The sequence below is a fragment of the Myotis nattereri genome (genome assembly GCF_964212035.1).
Source record: "Myotis nattereri genome assembly, chromosome: 4".
NCBI classification, from domain to species: Eukaryota; Metazoa; Chordata; class Mammalia; order Chiroptera; family Vespertilionidae; genus Myotis; species Myotis nattereri.
This window is the reverse complement of record NC_138079.1, coordinates 76,752,187-76,770,657: the sequence shown is the minus strand read 5'-3', so window position 1 is coordinate 76,770,657 and position 18,471 is coordinate 76,752,187. Positions and strand designations below refer to the sequence as shown.

Sequence of the window (18,471 nt, the reverse complement as noted above, 5' to 3'; positions counted from 1 at the left end):
GCCCTGAACTGTGAGACATCAGCTGGGTTAAAATGCATGAGCTTCCAATGATTCTTTAAAAAAACACAACTCGCCGGTTATCTTTGGAGCCTGCTAAGTAACCAAATCATTATACTGATAACTGCTTTAAAAAGTGTGCACTGCATCTTGGGGTGTAACTGATGAGGAGAAGTTTTCCCGAGAGGAAGTACACATGTAGAAATAATGTAGAGCCTAAATACTGCAGAATCTAAATGAAATAATCCACCTGCCAAATGATCATTAGAAGATGCTAAGACCACAGTTGATGGGGAAGTTAGTAACAGGGCTCAGACCCTCCACACCTAACCCTACAGATCACTCCGAACTCCACAAAAAAGGAGAGAGCTGCCACCACGCGCCCCTGGCTGTGATGCAATAGGAAGTACGCAGAGACGCCCATTCGATAGTCTTGCCACAAAACGGAACCGGAACCTGGCCAAGCACTGCTGTCGAGCTGTCACTCCACAGGCACCAGTGGGATGAAGGAATTGTTCGATGACACCAACAGCAGGGCTCCCTTCCAGCAGCACCACTGCCCCCTCCGGCTGGATATCTCAGTCAGAGGACTTCGAACGTATGAGCAAATGTAGCATGTGGACCTTGTTTGGATCCTGATTCAGAAAAAGCAAATGTGAAAAAATAAAATCACGAGCCTATCAGAGAAGTTTGGACAGTGGCCAACTGGCCTCAGAGCATCCAATTAAAAAAAACCCAGGACCTGCTGAGGCTGGAGGGTGCCTAGGAGGCTGTCACCAGTCAGACAGTCCTACCACGGACATGAGGCAACCAGCCCACTGCCCTCCCGCCCTGGGCAACAGGGGGGCAATGGCCACACTCTCCCCTGGGGCCTGGCTCTGCTTGTCTGCAGCCTGCAGTGCACTTGCACACACTGGCTTTGATCTGGGGGGTCGGGGTGGGGGGGGGGGTTGCACTTCAGTGGTGACAGGAATTATTTCCTCAGCTTGTTCTCAGGGTCCTCTACACATGTCACAAGGTCACATCCAGGAGGCTCTCCGATGGCCCCGGGAGCCGCACGTGGGCAGGCAGGCAGGTTTGCCCTCAGTGAGACTTCCCCAGCCCGACCACAGAGGTGGAGCACCCTGGCAGGCAGGCAGAGGGGCCACTGTGAGGGCACATCCTGTGTGACCCATCCCAACATGGGACAGGAGGGCGGGCCCAGAGCATAGCAGGGATTTGCCAACCTAAGCACAGAAAAAGGAGAAAGTTTCATGAATCAAACCCCGCTGTGGTCCAAAATGAATTAAAAACATCTAGACAGAGGACCTAATCTAGAAATGCTCTCCTAGAAGAAACTTACCAATTTAAGAAGTTATTCTGAACCAGAAATACACCCCACATGCACACACATATGTGCCAGCATGCACATTAAAAAACCACGCACGCACATACACATGCATGTACACACACACACAGCCTAAGAATCCTTCCACAGGCCAACACTTGTTTTGTTAATCTCAGTGGATCTCCTAACGACAGCGCCATGCGGCTCAGTCCAGCACCACCCACAGGAGAGGTGCCTGGAACAGGGTGCGTGTGGAGGGAGGAGAGCCGGCAGCAGCTGTGAGCAGCCGTAGACGCAGGGCGATTCAGGGAAGAAGTGGCCGAATGCCCTGCCGGGTCAGGGGACTCAAGATGAGGAGAGGACACATCTGTCTCCACAACTTCCTGGTGGCTCTTCTGAGAACAGAGGTCACAGCCCCCAGTGGGGCCCGTTGCCATACGATGCAAATCAATGAATGGGCAGCACATACGTTCTCTCTCGGCTCCTCCCGTCTCTCCTTGGAACTGAGGAGGCCCTTCCAACAACAACCTTCTGGAATCCTGTCCGTTCCTGGTTCCCCCAGAGACGGTATCAGCAAGCATTGACGTGTTTCCTGTGATAACCACCCCAAGTCAGTCACCTCGGGCCAGCCGTGGCCGACCGGGTCTGCGAGAGAGAACACACTGAAAGCAGCCTGCTGAGGGTGCCAGGTGCCCTTGGTACCCGCCAAAGGCCTGGTCTCATTGCTGTAACTGGGAACCCGTGTGCCAAGGATGACAAACGCACTCCGACCGCCTCCCTTTGCTTCATAATTCAGTATTTGCCCACCTTCTCTCACTCGCTTTGGGGAACGAGCTGCCAAAGACCCAGTTACTTCTTCCAGCCGCCTGTTGGGGAAGGAGGGGGCCCTGCTGGGGCTGCATGTTGCTTTAGTATATCAGTGCCCGGGGACCCGTCAAGCCCCTGCCCAGCTGAAGGCTCGAATTATTATTTATTTCAATGAAAACCTGAAATCAGCTACAGACACCATGCAGGACAGCGAGACGCTGTGGCCGCAGTTCCAGGATCAAGCTCAGCGAGTCGCAGTCAGCGTGTGCAGAGGAGGCTGCGACCGCAGCGTGCAGGCCCAGGCACTGAGACGCTGCGGGAGGAGAGGGATGGCCACTGGCACGAGCCATGAAGTCTTCGCAGTGTTTGGGTCTCAGTGGGAAACTCAGAAGTGACTGCCAAGCATGTTCCAGAAACCCTCTCTGTTTCCCGTGTGCACCCTGAGCACATGGGGCCCCTTGACGGTCCCTATCATCTTTGGTTTTAAACTACAGGCAAAGGCAGCAATTGGCCAGCCTGTCACAGTGGTGCCGGTTCACAAAGGCCGCCTTCCCCAGAGAAAGAGCTCCGACCGGGACCTGGCTCCTCCACACGATGTGAGGTGGTTTGGAGCACGTCCGTGCGATAAAGACTCCTTAGGGGAGGGCCAACAATCGTCTAAACTGGGACAATCCCAGGACAGGTCCCCAAGCATCCGATGGGAAATGGCCTCCCTCCTAGAATATTCCATTTTCAAAGGAAAAAGCAGATCTCGCTGCTCACAAACAGTGTTGCTTCGAGATGTCTCCAAGCGTGCAGGTTGGGAATGGGTTTCTCTTTGGGCAGCTTTAGACGCAGAAACTCCAAATTTCCAGCTGTGTCCAGGTTCCATCCCAAATCCCATCCCTTACAGCAAGCAGAGGCGAGTCTCAGAGGCGCTCAGGAGGACCCTGAACGCCACTCAGCCGCTGAACTCCCCGGGAGCACTCCCACCGGCCTGGGCCCTCGAGTTGAGTGCCTTTGAATTTCAGGTCCAGGACATTGGGGGGCGGGGGGTGGGGGGGCACCAGGGAAACAGCCGGCTGCAGGCCATGGCGCCCGGGGCATCACCCACGTGGATTCCTCCTGGAACCTGGTCGCTCTGCCCGCGCCCCATCACCTGTCTTCCCTGCCCCAGGAGCCTGGCCGGAGTTCAGGTGACCAGCCCAGGGCCAGCGCACACTGGCCCTTAGGACCATCTGCTGTGTCCCTTCCTGAACCGGCACAAGGTGTGGGTCCTGGTTTTCAAGAAACTCGAGATAATCCTAACAGGAAGTCAAGGAATGTGAATACAGTGTAATCACGCCTGTCCTGCTTGTGGGGATCTGTGTTGCTGAGTCCTTCTAAACGAGACGTGTCACCTCTGAGACTGCCTCCAACTGACACATCTTTCCGGTGCGAGACCAGCAGTGCCTTCTGTTCAGAAGGCGGGGTACCCCCTGTGTCGGTGCGGTCCATTGATGCCACCCTGAGCTGCAGGCTCCACCCCTCGGGCCAGGACAGGATAGGCTTTCTCCCTCCTTTCACACTTTATCGCCAGGGCCTAGTACACAGAGCGGCCCTTAGGAAGTGCCTCATAAGTGTCTGTTGAATCGGTATTTACTCAGGACACGAGTAAACGTGGCGCTCCCAGTATTCTCAGTAGCTTTCCTTGTTTCACCACTCAACTGGCCGGGAGAAATATTAACTCGCACCAACACCGTTTTCACTTGGAGACTCACATCCACGCACGGCCATGGACACCCCCCATTTCGTACTGCAAGTCTCACCTTACCGCCCAATCCCCTAACCAAAACCTTTGAAGTAACCACCAGTTTTAAATTCCTATGGATTCAGACCTACTATGTTGGTATAATCTTTCCACGTGACCTCACTGAATCCTCCCATCCTCTCCCTGGAACAGGACTGTTAGTCTCAAGACACAGATAAGGAAGCTGGGAAGCAGGAACGCTGGCTTTTTCAGGATCACACCACTGAGTGACGGCAGCTCCGTGTCAGTAGCTGCTCTGACCTGGGCCTCCACACACAGAGCAAGATCAGCGGCAAGAACACGCTCGCAGCCTGTCTGTGGAGAAGGCCCATCCAGGCGGGAAAGCACAGGTTTGGGACATGGCCCCTGACTACCCTTGGCATGCTTTAAAGAATGCTTACTTCTCCATCATTAACAACAATTTTTTTTTACCTCCTTTCTAATCAGAGCTGAATCACCAGTTCCAATAACTCCTGTTATTCACAGCCCTCCCCCACCACCCACTAGGATGGGGGGGGGGGGGCGGGGGGAGGGGGGTTGCACACCCTCTGGGTCATTTTCAACAATTCCCAGATAGTTATGACCATGTTGCTTCACCGAGGCCCAACCTGCTTTCAAGTGCTTGTGGGTCCTCCCCCACCTCAGTTTAGCTTACCTCATGGTGACTACCCGCCATGGGAGACAAGATCAGAACACTTCAGTTCCCCCCACCCCCCCCCCCCCATGTCAGGGGAAGTGCACACTGAGCCGCAGCCAGCTCGGGGGAGGGCGGCCGCGGCTGCTGTCTGAGCCGTGAGCTGGCAGAGTGCAGTGCAGAGTGCAGTGCGGCGGGAGGAAGTCGGGGAGGGAGCCAGAGCCTGCTGAGGAAGCAGCCTCCCTTGTCTGCTCCCGACCGAGTCTCATCTTCAAGGGCTGAGAGGCACACACCGGCTAATCTGCAGGAAAGCACTTTCTAAACTGCACTGTGCAAATAACACTTCTTACATCTGCCATTAATTTGAAGAACATTAGAAAGAACCAAGATCTAAAATAGGGATTTGGGGGTTATCTGACAGTTGGAACTGTTCCCATTCATCTTGGCGATGAACAACACCGCTCCACTTGTGAAGGACGTACATTGCTTTCGGAGCGCTGCCTGGGCGGGTAGAGCGGGCCTAGGATACTGACCTGTCATCAGACTGGGTCTCCGATCTTGGTATTCTTGGTGCCTTGCTAGGCAGTGCCCGGCAAAACCAAATCCCCGTGAATGGCTGGAGGGACGACTGAGGGAATAAGTGACGTAACCTCCGGATTAGGGGAGGTTACGTTACCCACCTGCCAGAGCAGGGTCACACACTTACCCGGTGTGGTTCCGAAAGCCATAAATAAGGCACCGTAACCACCCTGGGCAGAGAGCCGGCTCTGTGAAGTCAATACCTGATCCTCTCCCTTTCGCCCTCCTTCCTCTTTTTGGATCTTTGTTGCTTTTCTTTCTTCCTTCATGAGAACGAAGCTGTTCTGCGTGTAAGGAAGAGAGAATCGGTGGTGCCGTGTGCTCCACGGAGCGAGGGCGGCGCTGGCCCAGAACCCGCCCCAGCCAGGGCTCAGCCTGCTCCCCCGGGGGCGTGACACAGCTTCAGGCTCCTACCGGAATGTCTGGGGTGGGGTCCCCCCGAGTCAGCCCAAGCATCCCCCTCGGGTGCCCAAACCCTCCCTCCTCCACAAGGACCCCCAGGTCTGTAAGCATAAGCCCTACTTTTCCTGGTGACCCCGAGCCTGCGCTTCTCAGAGTTCAGTCTGGGGTCTTGATTTCATTCCTGACACACAATGATGAGAACTAAGCAACAGTGAATGTTCTCAGCTCTTGTTATTTCCAAGGTTCAGATTTCCTAACAATAGTTCTCTTATCAGAACAACAACTTACAGAGAAATGATCCAACCAGGCAACCGGGGACATGGATCATAGGAAAATTTGGCCCCAGAAAGCGTTTAGGTTCAGTCCTTTGTTGACACCCGTTGGAAGGCAGCGTAACAAAGGGGTGGGGAGCGCTGGGCTGCGATCCCAGGAGGAGAAGGCACAAGATGCCGGGCTCACAGTCAAAAAGGAGGCTGGTTAGAGGGTGGTGTGAGGGGGGGCTCCCTGGCTCGGAGGTGACGAAGGCAGGAAGAGCCTAGCTGGTGTGGCTCAGCGATTGAGCGTCGACCAGGAACCAGGAACCAAGATTCTAGGTCAGGGCACACACTGGGGTTGAGGGCTCTATCCCTAGTAGTGGGTGTTCAGGAGGCAGCCAATCGATGATGTTCCCTCTCTCATTGATGTTTCTATCGCTCTATCCCTCTCCCTTCTTCTCTGTCTCAAAAAAAAAATCTATAATAAAAGCGTAATATGCTAATTAGACTAGACATCCGGTTCCGGCAGCCAGGGGAAGGAAGGCCTACTCTTGAATTTCGTGCATCAGGCCTCTAGCCAATACATAAAAAATCAATAAAAACATATTTTAGTATATGTGCTGCCGAGGCGAGCACAATAAAAACATATTTTAAAAGAATGCAGGGAAAAGAGAAGGGAAAGGGGGAACAGGTGACCTGGGACGCACCGTTTGGGACAATGGATAATGAACAAGATCACTCGTGGCCACTGAGCTAGAAAGCCAGCTCGTGCCGGAGGTCAGACCTGCTCAGCACGGTGAGGTTTCTCGGGTGTGGTCGCACGGTGGACACGTTAGCACCTGTGGCTAAACTGAAGCCACGGGACACGGGACTGTCCTGTTTTAAATCAAAGAAATCAACATCAATATTTGAGAAAACGGCATGCCAAACACAGATAAACCTTCAGGATCCACAGACCGGGCCCCTGGGAAGTAATACTCAGCCAAAGGAAGTCTGAAAACCACCGAAATGGGACAAGAGCTGCACTTCTCTGAGAGCAAACTGGGCTGGCACAGAACCGAGGACTCCCGTTCAGACCGGGGGAGGAAGCACTCGCGTAATAAATCTGGGCGAGTATGTTTTATTGTTATAAAGTAATTAAGTCCTGAACAGGCTGTCTCCTTACATTGAAAGGTGCATTTTGTCTCTGGAGAAATGTCAGCAGAAAACAGGATTTACTGTGCTGTTAAAAGTGAGGGAAAACACATTATTGGGGACCGGAGGGGTAGGAGCAGGAAGTGAGTGATTTCACACACTGGGCCTGATGCATGTCTCCAGGGCAAACTGGCGCCCGTCCATCTCCTGTTATTCCCTGCCCTCACTCTGACCCTCCAAACAGCCAAGGAGCACCCATTCCCAGAATTGTCCCCTATTAATTCTTCCCACTCAACACTGTTCATCTGCAGCTCCCTCTCCAACAACTTGAAATATGACTTCTGTGAGTTTTGCCTAAATATTTTTTCTCATTCCCATCAATTTGGCTCCGAATGTCCCTTTAGTAAGGCAGGCGAATGGCAGAAACACAGAATCCGAAATATTGCCTCCTTTGGTGCCTCTTTTGTTTTATTGGGGGGGGGGGGGGGATGCGGGGGAGAGAAAAAGTCCCCACTTCAGAATCCTGGGTTTTGCCAAGTAAATGTCACTTTTACCAGAACCTTATTTCAGGGGTTCAAGTTTGAACCTTAACATCCTCCTCTGACGGTACCTCCCAAAATTCCTATCCAAGGTGCCACTGCTTCATGCAATAGAACCAAAGAGAAAAGATCTGCATTTTGTTTAGAAGCCGACGATCCGGAAGCGTGGATACTGAAAGATTCTTTTTAACTTCTCATTTTGTTTCTAAGGTGTATTTTGGCCAGGAAAAGAAGAGGCATTCAAATAAATTCCTTTGTAGATTTAAGATATGATGAAAGGGATGGTGGGTAAGAGAGAAACCAAGAGGAACTGACTTAGGGTAATCACATCTCTTACAAATATACCCATATATGCAAATAAATGTGTACACACATGCATTTATGTATGATGACAGACTAAACTGACAAGGAAAACCCTTCCCTCCTTCCACTATTCAGCTGGTAAAATGTACATTTCTGTTGTAATACAGAGCCCAGCTTCAGAGAATGTGACGTGTCCATAAAGGAACAAAGAACTGAACTCACAGCCTGAAATGTAAGCGTTAGGGGCTGGGAGTAGGGACAGGAACGTGGCCTTGCGTGCGGGCGCAGGAGACCACCTAGAGCGGGACTGCTGCACCCGAAGGGCAGACCTCCAGGTGTGCGGGGGCACACGGACCTTCCCTGTGAAAAACAGAGAACACCCAGGCACAGTGTCACAGCGGGTTTCACTATCACAAGGTGAGAAAGCAACAGGAAAGGCCGAACCACTGCAATCACTGGGGGACTGGCCTAGAAACCCACCCACACCCTGGGGCACAGAAGCAACCCTTGCTGCAGAGGAGGTCACACGGCTACACACCCCACCAGGAAGCAATCCACCATGGGAGGCGGGGCAGTCAGTAGAGGCAGCTAACAGAAAAATTAGCATCTTAAGAACTCAAGAGTCCTAGCTGGTTTGGCTCAGTGGATAGAGCGTTGGCCTGCAGACTCAAGGGTCCCAGGTTCCATTCTGGTCAAGCACATGCCTGTGTTTGTGGGCTCGATCCCCAGTAGGGGGCGTGCAGGAGGCAGCGGATCAATGATTCTCTCTCATCATTGATGTTTCTCTATCTCTCTCCCTCTCCCTTCCTCTTTGAAATAAGTTTTAAAAAGAATAGGCAAGTTTTGAAAAAGAATCAAAGGAAACTTCAGAAATGAAAAGTATAGTCGATGAAATTAGAAACTCGATAGGCAAACAGATTACAGAGCTCAGAACAGAATCTGTGCGAGGACCCAAGGCAGTTACTGAGAATGCAGCACAGAGAAACCTAAACCACATGAAAGAGGATGGGCTCAATAGCAGTCGAAGAGAAATCCCAGAGGGAAGAACAGTGAATGGAGAGGAAGTAATAATCAACAACATAAGAACATCCATTTTTTTTTTTTTTTTTTTTAGTGAAGAAAAGCGAGAGCCAAGCAAGAGGAATAAAAATAAATCTCAGTAAAAACAGTGGTGAAACAACAATAATCGCAAACAAAATGCAAAAATGGGGTGGGGAGTCATGCTTGTTATAAAATAGTTCACTAACCCAGCAATGCAGTTTTCGATGCTGTGTTTGCTCTTAACTCCGTTGATGGGGAGACACATGTAACACACACAGGCAGCGCGTTCTGACCCGCCATGTTCTGTGGGGAGAGCCGCGGTGCCGCTCGCTTTCAGAGATGTCCTTTTAGTCTCATCTGTCCATCTGAATCGTCTCAACAATCTACTGCCCCCACATCCAAGGGCCCAAAACAGAGTCCTGGATTTTTTACTCGAAATTTCACTAGTCTTTACTACTCTTCGGTATCACAGCTGCCAATTTTTCTTAATTCTTCACTAATGAAAGTGTCATGATTTTTCTAAAACCTAATTTACCAACGATCAAGTACCTAGAGCAAATTCTGATGACAAGAACCCCATCTTGTGGCAAAATTTTTCACAGGCAAGCCTGGCCCCACACCACGTTGCCATTCTCACTGTGAAGATAAATCTGTGTGAGAAGTTATCGTTTTATCTGCTTCACCCACGGAATTTCTAACCCAGCATTTATCTGAGTCTGTGAGGGCACCAGAGGAGGCAGTAAATCTGCAGAGCACAGTGATTCTGGGACTCTGAGTTATTTTCAAGTGAAAGCTGGTAGTCTGTGTGCAGCTTACCGCAGGAATATTTTAAGAGAAAAGCAAACATTGACTCTGGCTTAGCTCCTGAAATGTTATCATCTGTTAGGTATGGTTCAGATATGCCACATTCAACAAGATGAACTCACTTAGCTAAAGCAATCACACGACAAAATTTCCCCAAACCCGTAACGAACGACACCCCAATTACCATGATACCTGACAAAGGTACCCCTGCCACAGCACACGCCTACCTGTATTTCGTATCACTCATACCTTACCCCTCTCAACGGTGGCTTTTAAGCAATATCTTTGTGCCATTTTAAAAGGCAGTAAAACTAGGTTCTAGAAGTATAATCTCCATCTTTTTTTCCTTTACCTCTTCCTTCCTCTCTCTTAAATCAATTTAAAATAAAATAAAATAAAATAAAAATAAATGTCTTCCTCAACGACTTCTCCCACTGTCCGACCTATGTTCCCATTTAAGTCTTATTGTGAAGTAAGCTAAAAAGCATAAAGCACTGAGCACAAGTTAAAAAAGACAGTACATTAATATTAAAACAGCCTTTTATTTGTTAATGTCACATAAGAAATTTAAGCAAGTTACACTATCTTAAAAAAACACAGCTAACGCATTTTAAGAGAAACCCGTCCTCCCCCTTCCCTCCCTCCCCCCATACCCCTGGTGAATTATGAATCTAAGAGAAGAAGTAACCATAAAACAAAGTTTCGTGGAATCCTTCATCCAGGGTGCTTACACGATTAGGTTAATATTGCCATCTTACAAAATTTATCTTTTCTATTAAAAAAAAAAGTTGTAGCCATGATTGTTTATTACAAAAAAATTCAGTACAAAATTTCGATATATTGAAAAACGCTTTCCCCCTCCCTCACAGCACCGTTATATGTAGCAGAGGATAATCAAGAGCAGATTGCTAATCTAGATGGAGCAATCTTCAAATTATGCCCAAACACACAGTGGTTTAATGACCCTCCCTCCCCTTCTCTTCTCATAAGAACTTAAAAAAAAAAAAAAACACATACAAAAAAATGTCAAAAAATTTGAGGGACCCTTTCCAAACAGTACAGTGAGTTCAGTGTCAATAATTCACATCTTGCAACAAAGTGTATGGATATGATTTCTTTTACAAAACTTTCAGTGTCAAAAAAGGAAATTAAGGCCATCATTTCGCAGCTTAAAAATTCACATAAAGGAAATATAAAAATATTCTGTGCTTCTGAGAAGGCTCTGCACTGTATGTAGGTAAGGATTACCGTCCTTCTTTGCTTTGAGGAAGACAGTCGACTTGAGAAGTTCACATAATTGCACAGCTTCTATTGGTTGCTCGAGGGGCTCCCTGATGAGGAAAAGGGAAAGAGAAATTCGTGCTAAGAAAGGGGATCACAGTGTTTTAACGAGAGATGCTACAAATCCGTATCTTCAATATCTGGACCCTCATCATTTCTCACTTACCCTTTTTCATCCGCCCCTTAAGGAATCCTTCCCCAGAAAACTCTAATGAATTCCAGCACAGTGATTCTCAACTCCGGTTACCCTGAGGAGCTTAAAGAAAATAAATTCTGATCTAGGTCCCTAGATCAATTAAATGAGAATCTATTTATATAAAATGTTAAAGTTCCTAAGTGATTCTAATATGCAACCAAAGCTGAAAACCTCTGTCCACTAACTTCCTTTTATAACTTAGGAAAGAGATTGATGGACTCCATTCTGAACGACCACATCAGAGAACAACACGCCGGCTGGCTCCTCAACATCCCCGCCCCGAAGCATTTGCATTGGGTTCATCCTCAAATGTCAAAGTCATAGAAAAACTTCCCGTCAGCCTGCAAGGCCACTGGATTCGTTCACCACTGTGAAGTCCAACTAGCGGATCTGTTCTTCCATCTCCCGTCTTCTGAACCTTGATATTATTTTCTCTGATCACAAAAGCTAAACACCTCACACATCTTTAACTTCTGTGTTCCTTCTCTCACCCTCAAGTTCAGCCACTGAGCTTAATGAATCTGCACTTTAATAGTTCCTCAGGGCCCTGGCCGGGTAGCTCGGTTGGTTAGAGCGTCATCCCAATACACCAAGGTCAGGGCACAAACAGCAATCAACCACTGAATGGAATGCATAAGTGGAACAACAAATCAATGTTTCTCTCTCGCTCGCTCTCTCTCCCCTACCCCCTTCCTCTCTCTCTCTATGAATTTAAAAAAAAAAAAGAAGAAGAAGGAACAGTCCCTCTGTACCTCTGCAATCTCCCTTGCAGAGTCAATGCCTCTGACACTGTTTCAGTTTCCCCTCTCCTTCAAAATGTGCAGCCGCTACTTGCCTGGGTGTTCTACCACCTCCAACCCCGCCTCTCTCTCACGCACGCCCTGCAATACAACTGGACGCACAGATACACCGCGTGTGTGAGTCTTGGCATGCCCCCTGGTGAACTGAAGATCACCACAAACTCCCTGCCGCGCCTCCCCTGCGGAAAGCGTGGAGAGTTTGGCCCTCACCTGGAGCCGGCCTTACAGCTGCTTTGGCGGGAGGACACCCGGGCCCAGCCTGTAAGGGACCCGGCGCTCTTTGTCTTCACCCTCTTGGACGCGGGCTGCCAAGTCGTAGAGCTGGGGCTGAACTACTGAACGATGAGCAGCCACATGGAAAGAGATGTGAGGGACATTCCAGCCCCAGCCAAGCTCCCAGCAGCTGCTTGATTAACTCAGTCTCCATCACAGGGAGCAAGATAACCTCCCAACTGAGCCCAGTCAAACCACAGAATCATGGGAAGGAAAAAACCATGGTTTTAAGCCACTAAGTTTTGGGGTGGTTTGTCAATGTAACAACAAATATTCAAACACCCTCAGAACACGATCATCTGTCTCTCATGCCCCAACAACTGCCCGTCCTTCAAAACACTGGGCGATCAGGTTTCCCCGAGATCTCAGCTACTCCGGGGCCCAGAGAGCTCTCTCCAGCGGCTGGCCGACTACCTCTCCCGCTGAGCCACCAGTCTCGCCCCTTCAGATACCTGACATCGTTATTTTACTCCCAGTCATTGCAACGGTTTATTAAGGGCGGGAAATGGATCCCGAGCTTGTTTCTTAGTGAAGCCAAGTCTAAAGTATCTCTTCTTAAAGAGTCCCTGAAATGTATGAAGTATCCAGGCCAAAAGTTCATGCTACCTCATATAACCCGCCTCAGTGGTTCTCCGCCATGGGGACTACACGCGTAAGGTAAGGTTCGTTTGGAGTAGGATTGGGACTCATAAAGCAAAACGAGCAGATTTATAAATCTGGAGACAGTCTTATGAAAAGAGCAGTTTTGATGAATGACCAGACTCAAACAGCTTGAGAATATAAACTGAAGGCTCGTTAGTTATTAGTAATTCAATTTAATTAAAATCAAATTTGGAGCTTCTTTAAGGGCTCTCAAAAGCCCAAGCACCAGCTAAAACCTATCTTGCAATTAGATGATTAGGAACTTAATATAGCAATGAGTTTGTTTCGTTCTGAAGCTGAATATTGCTCTTTGTTATTTTTTTAAGCTTACATGCAGATGCTTACTCTAATTTAGTGGTGTACACTTCTCAGTCACAGAACCCTTAGGTAAATAATTTTGAGCATGCATTCTAATTACCTATGCTTATTTATAAGTGTCACACATGTCCCACCGTATTATGTACATTAAAAAAAAAAAAAAGACAAAACTGAAATTGAATATAATGAGAAAACAACGTTTTACAAAGGCACGCCAACATTTTCTTGCAGTAACCTGATGTACTCTCCTGAGGGTCTCCTCAGGAAAAGCAGCCCCCATCGTAGATCACTATTCTGGCTCATCAGGCACAAGGGAAAACCCAAACTCCACTATTGGTTTTGGTTTTCATGTGATTCCATTGATAAAATTAAAGCAAATATATTGAAGTAATACCTGCTGGTGGAAAAGTTCTTCCTCAATCGCCACTTCAGCTCCTTCCTCCTCCTCCTCCTCCTCTTCAGGTAGGGTTGTTTTAAAGACTGTACTTCTTTGAGCAACCTCCTAAAAGCAAGAGTAATTTGGTTTTAAGTTGAAACCACAAGTAAGTGTAAGAAATAGCATTCCTACATCAGGGACTTTGTTTAAAGTGGCTCATCAGTAGCTTTAGCTACTGAACAGGAATTTTTGCATAATTAGAAGCAGTTCTTAGATCTTCAATATTCCCTGCAGAGAAGCTTCTGGTATCCAATTTGAAATGCTTGCTGAGAAGGTCCCACTGCTTCGTATCCCATTCTGTTACTCCAAATTCTGTAAATGATTTGGCAGATTGAATTCTTATAACACTCCATGTGAATGCAGAGTAAGGCTCTCACTTGGCTCCAGCAAAAAGAAGGTGCTAAATAAATGCTGAATCAAATGAAGTTGGAGCCCTGGCTGGTGTGGCTCAGTTGGTTGGGCATTGTTCTGTGCACCTAAAGGTTGTAGGCTCCATCCCCAGTAAGGGGGTGTGTAGGAGGCAGCCAATGGATGTTTCACTCTCACATCAATGTTTCTCTCCCCCCCCCCCCTCCTCTCACTCTAAAAATCAATTAAAAAAAAATAAATATAGCCGAAACTGGTTTGGCTCAATGGATAGAGCGTCGGCCTGCAGACTGAAAGGTCCCAGGTTCGATTCCGGTCAAGGGCATGTACCTGGGTTGCGGGCACGTCCCCAGTAGGGGATGTGCAGGAGGCAGCTGGTCGATGTTTCTCTCTCATCGATGTTTCTAACTCTCTATCTCTCTCCCTTCCTCTCTGTGGAAAATCAATAAAATATATATTTTAAAAAAATAACAATAAAATAAATAAATAAATAAATTTTTTAATTAAGTTGGAGGCCAGCTGCTGTGACCTCAGGGGCCATGGCAGCAACAGAACTCCCTGATGAGTGAGAAGAAAAGGACGAGCTCCTTTCATTCCTTCAGCAACTGGATCCTCTTGAATGACATGGAATCAAGACCAATGAGCACTGTTTACTAATAACACACTAGTGAAGTGCCAGTGTACTCCACACGTAAAATGGACCGCCCGTCATTCACCGTCCGTGGGACAGGAAGTAGCCATCCCATTTCCTACTGCCTTTCCTGTAGGGACTGCTGACTCGCACAGACGCAGCAGCGATTCCATTTAAGCTGCAGGCTGGCAGGGGGAGTGAGTGCCCGGGAGGCTGGGAGCACCTAATTTACGCTGTCCTGTGTCCTAGCGTCACTCAAGCACGATAACTCCTTTACAGGAAGAGGAAGGCGCTAACATGATGTCAGCGAAAGCTTATCTGAAATTTAACACAGACCAGCTAGTTTAAAATGGCAGGGGAAGAAAGCCACAGCGTCATAGCAATGAGCTTCCATGTTAAATACGTCCAAGGGTACAGGGTGCGAGGGAAGTGAGGGAGAGGGTAGCACTCTGTGGGGATTTTGATAACTGCGGCAGGGCCAGGAAAGGTGGGCCGTTTTCAGTCTCTCAATTAGCCGGGAACTTCGATTCTGTGAGACTGGTCTATGTCTACACAGACAAGGAGCCGTTTCACAAGTACCTGCCTGCTTTAACCAAAGTGTAACTTAGATCAATTACATTTCCTGGAGCTGAGCTATCATTTGGGAGGTTGTGGCATACATACAAAACAGAAAAGATTCTCAAAAAGCTTTTGAAGTACCCAGCTTTCCTCAACTCATCTTAAAATAAGGAAGGGCTTTTTCAAAATCTGTTGCAGATTCTTCACATTCTAGCTTCTGGCGGCTGAGCTATAAAGCATTTACTGCTTTCTGGGATATAACTACTCATTCGTTATTAGAGGAGCCGATGGTTAAGTTATATCTCTGTATACGGAAGGAATCATTTGCATAGATAAATTTCAGTTGTGCCTATATTCTGCTAGGTACAGAGAGACTGCTTTATTTTTTATTTCCCTCATACAAAGACATTTTATTTTCTATGTTTCTATTCATCCAACACTCCCTCCCTCAGTTCTCAGTCAGAGCCCCAGTCTCACTGGACACCCATCTCTCCCACGGAGTGTGACCCCGTCTTGGAGGGGGAGGGAGGCTCAAGCTCCAGCCCTGTCCTCCTGGCCCCAGAGCTGGGTTAGAGGCGGGCACGTGAGCCAAGCTGGCACAGTAAGACACGGGAAGCCGCTCTTTCCTATGCCAAGCCAGCTCCAGGGGCGGCCGGCAGCCACCGGGAATCCACGAGGGAGACAAGACGGGAAGCAGAGACAACAGGGGAACCTACTATCTCTGGAGTTTGGGTTTTGTGAGCTTACGCATCCCCATTCTTTGAAAGCCAGTCTAATTGGGTTTTCTGACATTCTCAGTGACTCAGCAAGAAGAAAACGGGCACAGAAAATGAAACTGACTTGAGCCAATTACCTTCAAGGTTACAGAAAAGTGGTCTTTACGGTGATGAATACAGATCGTTGCACACAGACCTGGGACCTGCTACTAAACATAGTCTTGTGCAGAATTAAATAGCTGACAAAGTCCTCATGCAGTCACAGAAATCAGCAACTACATTGTGAGACCGCCCTTGCTGCTGACAGAAGTCACTAATAGGGCCTAGCAAGCAGAAAGCAATCGTTTATTAAAAAAAAAAAAAATAGACAGACCAACCAACGGATCCGACAGTCAGTGGTCTAATTATGAAGGGAAACCCGAGCTTCCGTTCACTTCATGGAAACGTCACTGAGGATTCCACCTCAAGGCCTCTCCCAGGCTACGGCACCTGCTTTATGCACGTCATCGGATCTCTGGTGCGGGTTCTGAACCTGCTGCATTCCAAATATCCTCCTGTTAACCTTACTTCTAACTTGGAACACATTTTCACACAGAAAAGAACGCTATGGGTGGCAACTAGATTCCACGGCTCACACATGCCGATTTCATCTGCCTTATAATAGTGCTTTTCAGTCTGAGCGAACCACCGCTCCCACATGTTTTGAAAGAGACGTGTACTCTGCCCATTTCAGTGACAAAGAAACCACCAGCACAGGAGCTACAGAAATCCGAGCACTGAGGCGGCAGCGCCAGCGACCGCTGGGAAGGACTCCAAAGTGCTGCAGGCAGCAAGCCAGGGCTGCCGCGCGGAGAAGAGGAGGGAGACCCCGCACCTGGAAGCCTGTGAATGACTGAGGGCACTCCCCTACCCGGAGAACCCAGCAGGCATCTGGAGGTGAGTTTCCCAGATGCACCCCCAAAATTAACACAACTAGACTGAGGTCTACAGACAAGACAGATGCCGTTCCATTCCCAGCCTCGGCCTGAGGCGAGGGGCACTCCCCATCCTGCAGCGGGTTCCTCGCGTGGAGCAGCCTAGTCATCAGCGCGCTGACAGTGAGGGGGGATGGGAAGGGGGCCGGCACAGGCCTTCCTATGCAAATGCCTCAGCCCCGTGACAGCGCTGATAATCACTTTATTTCTCTGAACTTAAATGAAGGTCCATGTTGGATTTTTATAAAAATGTATCCAGGAAATTCTTACTGAGTGCCTATTATGTGCCAGGCACAATGCCAGGAAAAAATGAGAATAGGTCCTTGCCCTCAGAGTACTTACTACTCTAGTAAGGGGCCCATCTGGCCAGCGCAGGCCAGGGCACGAGGCCTGCACCTGGCCCTTGAGGAGAGAAGCAGCCCCCGGGACACTGGGATTTGCCTGAGACCACTCCCTCCTACAGACACTTGTATCTCCTGGTGCACACACATGCACTCATGGGTGTGTGGGTGTGTGTGTGTGTGTGTGGTGGGGGCACCGGGTGACTTTACCTGACATTTGGGGATGGGTAAGGTGCTTTGACAAGAATTCTAGGACTGACATGTTGAAAACATACACATCAAGCAGATCTTCAAACTCCACACACACTGACAGCTAGTGACCAGGTTGGTAACATTAATGTTCACTAGAGACCAGATGCTGTTCCAAGCACCTCCCAGAACTGTCTCATTTCTGTTGCTCTCATTATATTAACGTTAGCTCACTTATGTTGCCTTATCTCCATTTTAGAGACAACTAAGGGAGTGAAGGAGGCTGCCAAGGGCACACAGCCGTGTGCGTGGAGACAGCGGCTTGGCCAGGCTCACTGAGCCTGGGCTGTCACCAGTCAGGGCTCTGACACTCATACTGCGTCCCCACGTCTGAAGTCAGAGTCTCCTTGAATTACATGGCAGCCCTGGTCTGATTTAAGCAACAGTCACTTTTCTATTTCTGCAAAGAAATCACATTGCATGATGAACTTCGAAGCGGACAGGGTAGTGGGGCTGACAACACGAATGGCCATACCTCTCCCTGGGAATTTCTCAGGACGACCTTCACGTCTTCGCCAGTGCCCCAGGAGTTCTGGTTCTTCCAGATGAGGTCGGTGGGAGGACTGGCGGTGACACCCGCGTTTGCAGCCCAGATCTGGAAACAAAACCAGGATATCAGTCTACTCAGAACCCATACCCGCATGCCAATGACAGCAACATTATGAGGAGAGTTGAACGCCCAGTAGGGCTGATTCTAAAGGCCTCGGAGCTGTGCCCTAGCCCCAGAACTGCTATATTAACTAGCTGAGTCAAGCAGAACCCGCAGAACTTATCTGGGCTTCAGCTTCCTCATCTGATAAATGAAAATGATGACACAGGGCTCGGAAGTCAAGTTGCCCACATGCATATGCTCGCTCCTCTGCATGTCAGCTACCCTCGAGAAAGGGACCTTACTTTTGTCATCCATAAAATGGGACAGAAACGGTACCTCGAAGATTGAAAATGTTTGTCCAGAACAAGCAATTACCCACCCACACGGAGTGGCTGGCTTGCTCAGTGACTCGAGCTCTCACTGTCAGCATTCTATTAGCTCTATGAGCTCATGTGAAGGGAGCCTTCTGACCCCTCCCACAGTATCTATCCTCCAGCTGCCTGCAGCAG

At 48.8% G+C, this 18,471-nt stretch overlaps 1 protein-coding gene and 1 long non-coding RNA gene across 2 annotated transcripts in view; both read right to left on the bottom strand.

Annotated features, from left to right (window-relative positions):
* LOC308517611 overlaps nt 1–18,471 on the bottom strand; it is a 775,374-nt gene that overhangs the window by 585,784 nt on the left and 171,119 nt on the right. The window lies entirely within an intron of this gene.
* LMNB1 (lamin B1) overlaps nt 10,114–18,471 on the bottom strand; it is a 37,899-nt gene continuing 29,541 nt past the window's right edge. The window contains exons 9-11 of the mRNA XM_081090528.1: nt 17,846–17,965; nt 13,494–13,601; nt 10,114–10,920 (exon numbers count right to left, since the gene is read on the bottom strand). Coding sequence (XP_080946654.1) covers nt 10,879–10,920; nt 13,494–13,601; nt 17,846–17,965 — 270 coding nt within the window. The 3' untranslated portion in view covers nt 10,114–10,878. The remainder of the gene's footprint in view (nt 10,921–13,493; nt 13,602–17,845; nt 17,966–18,471) is intronic.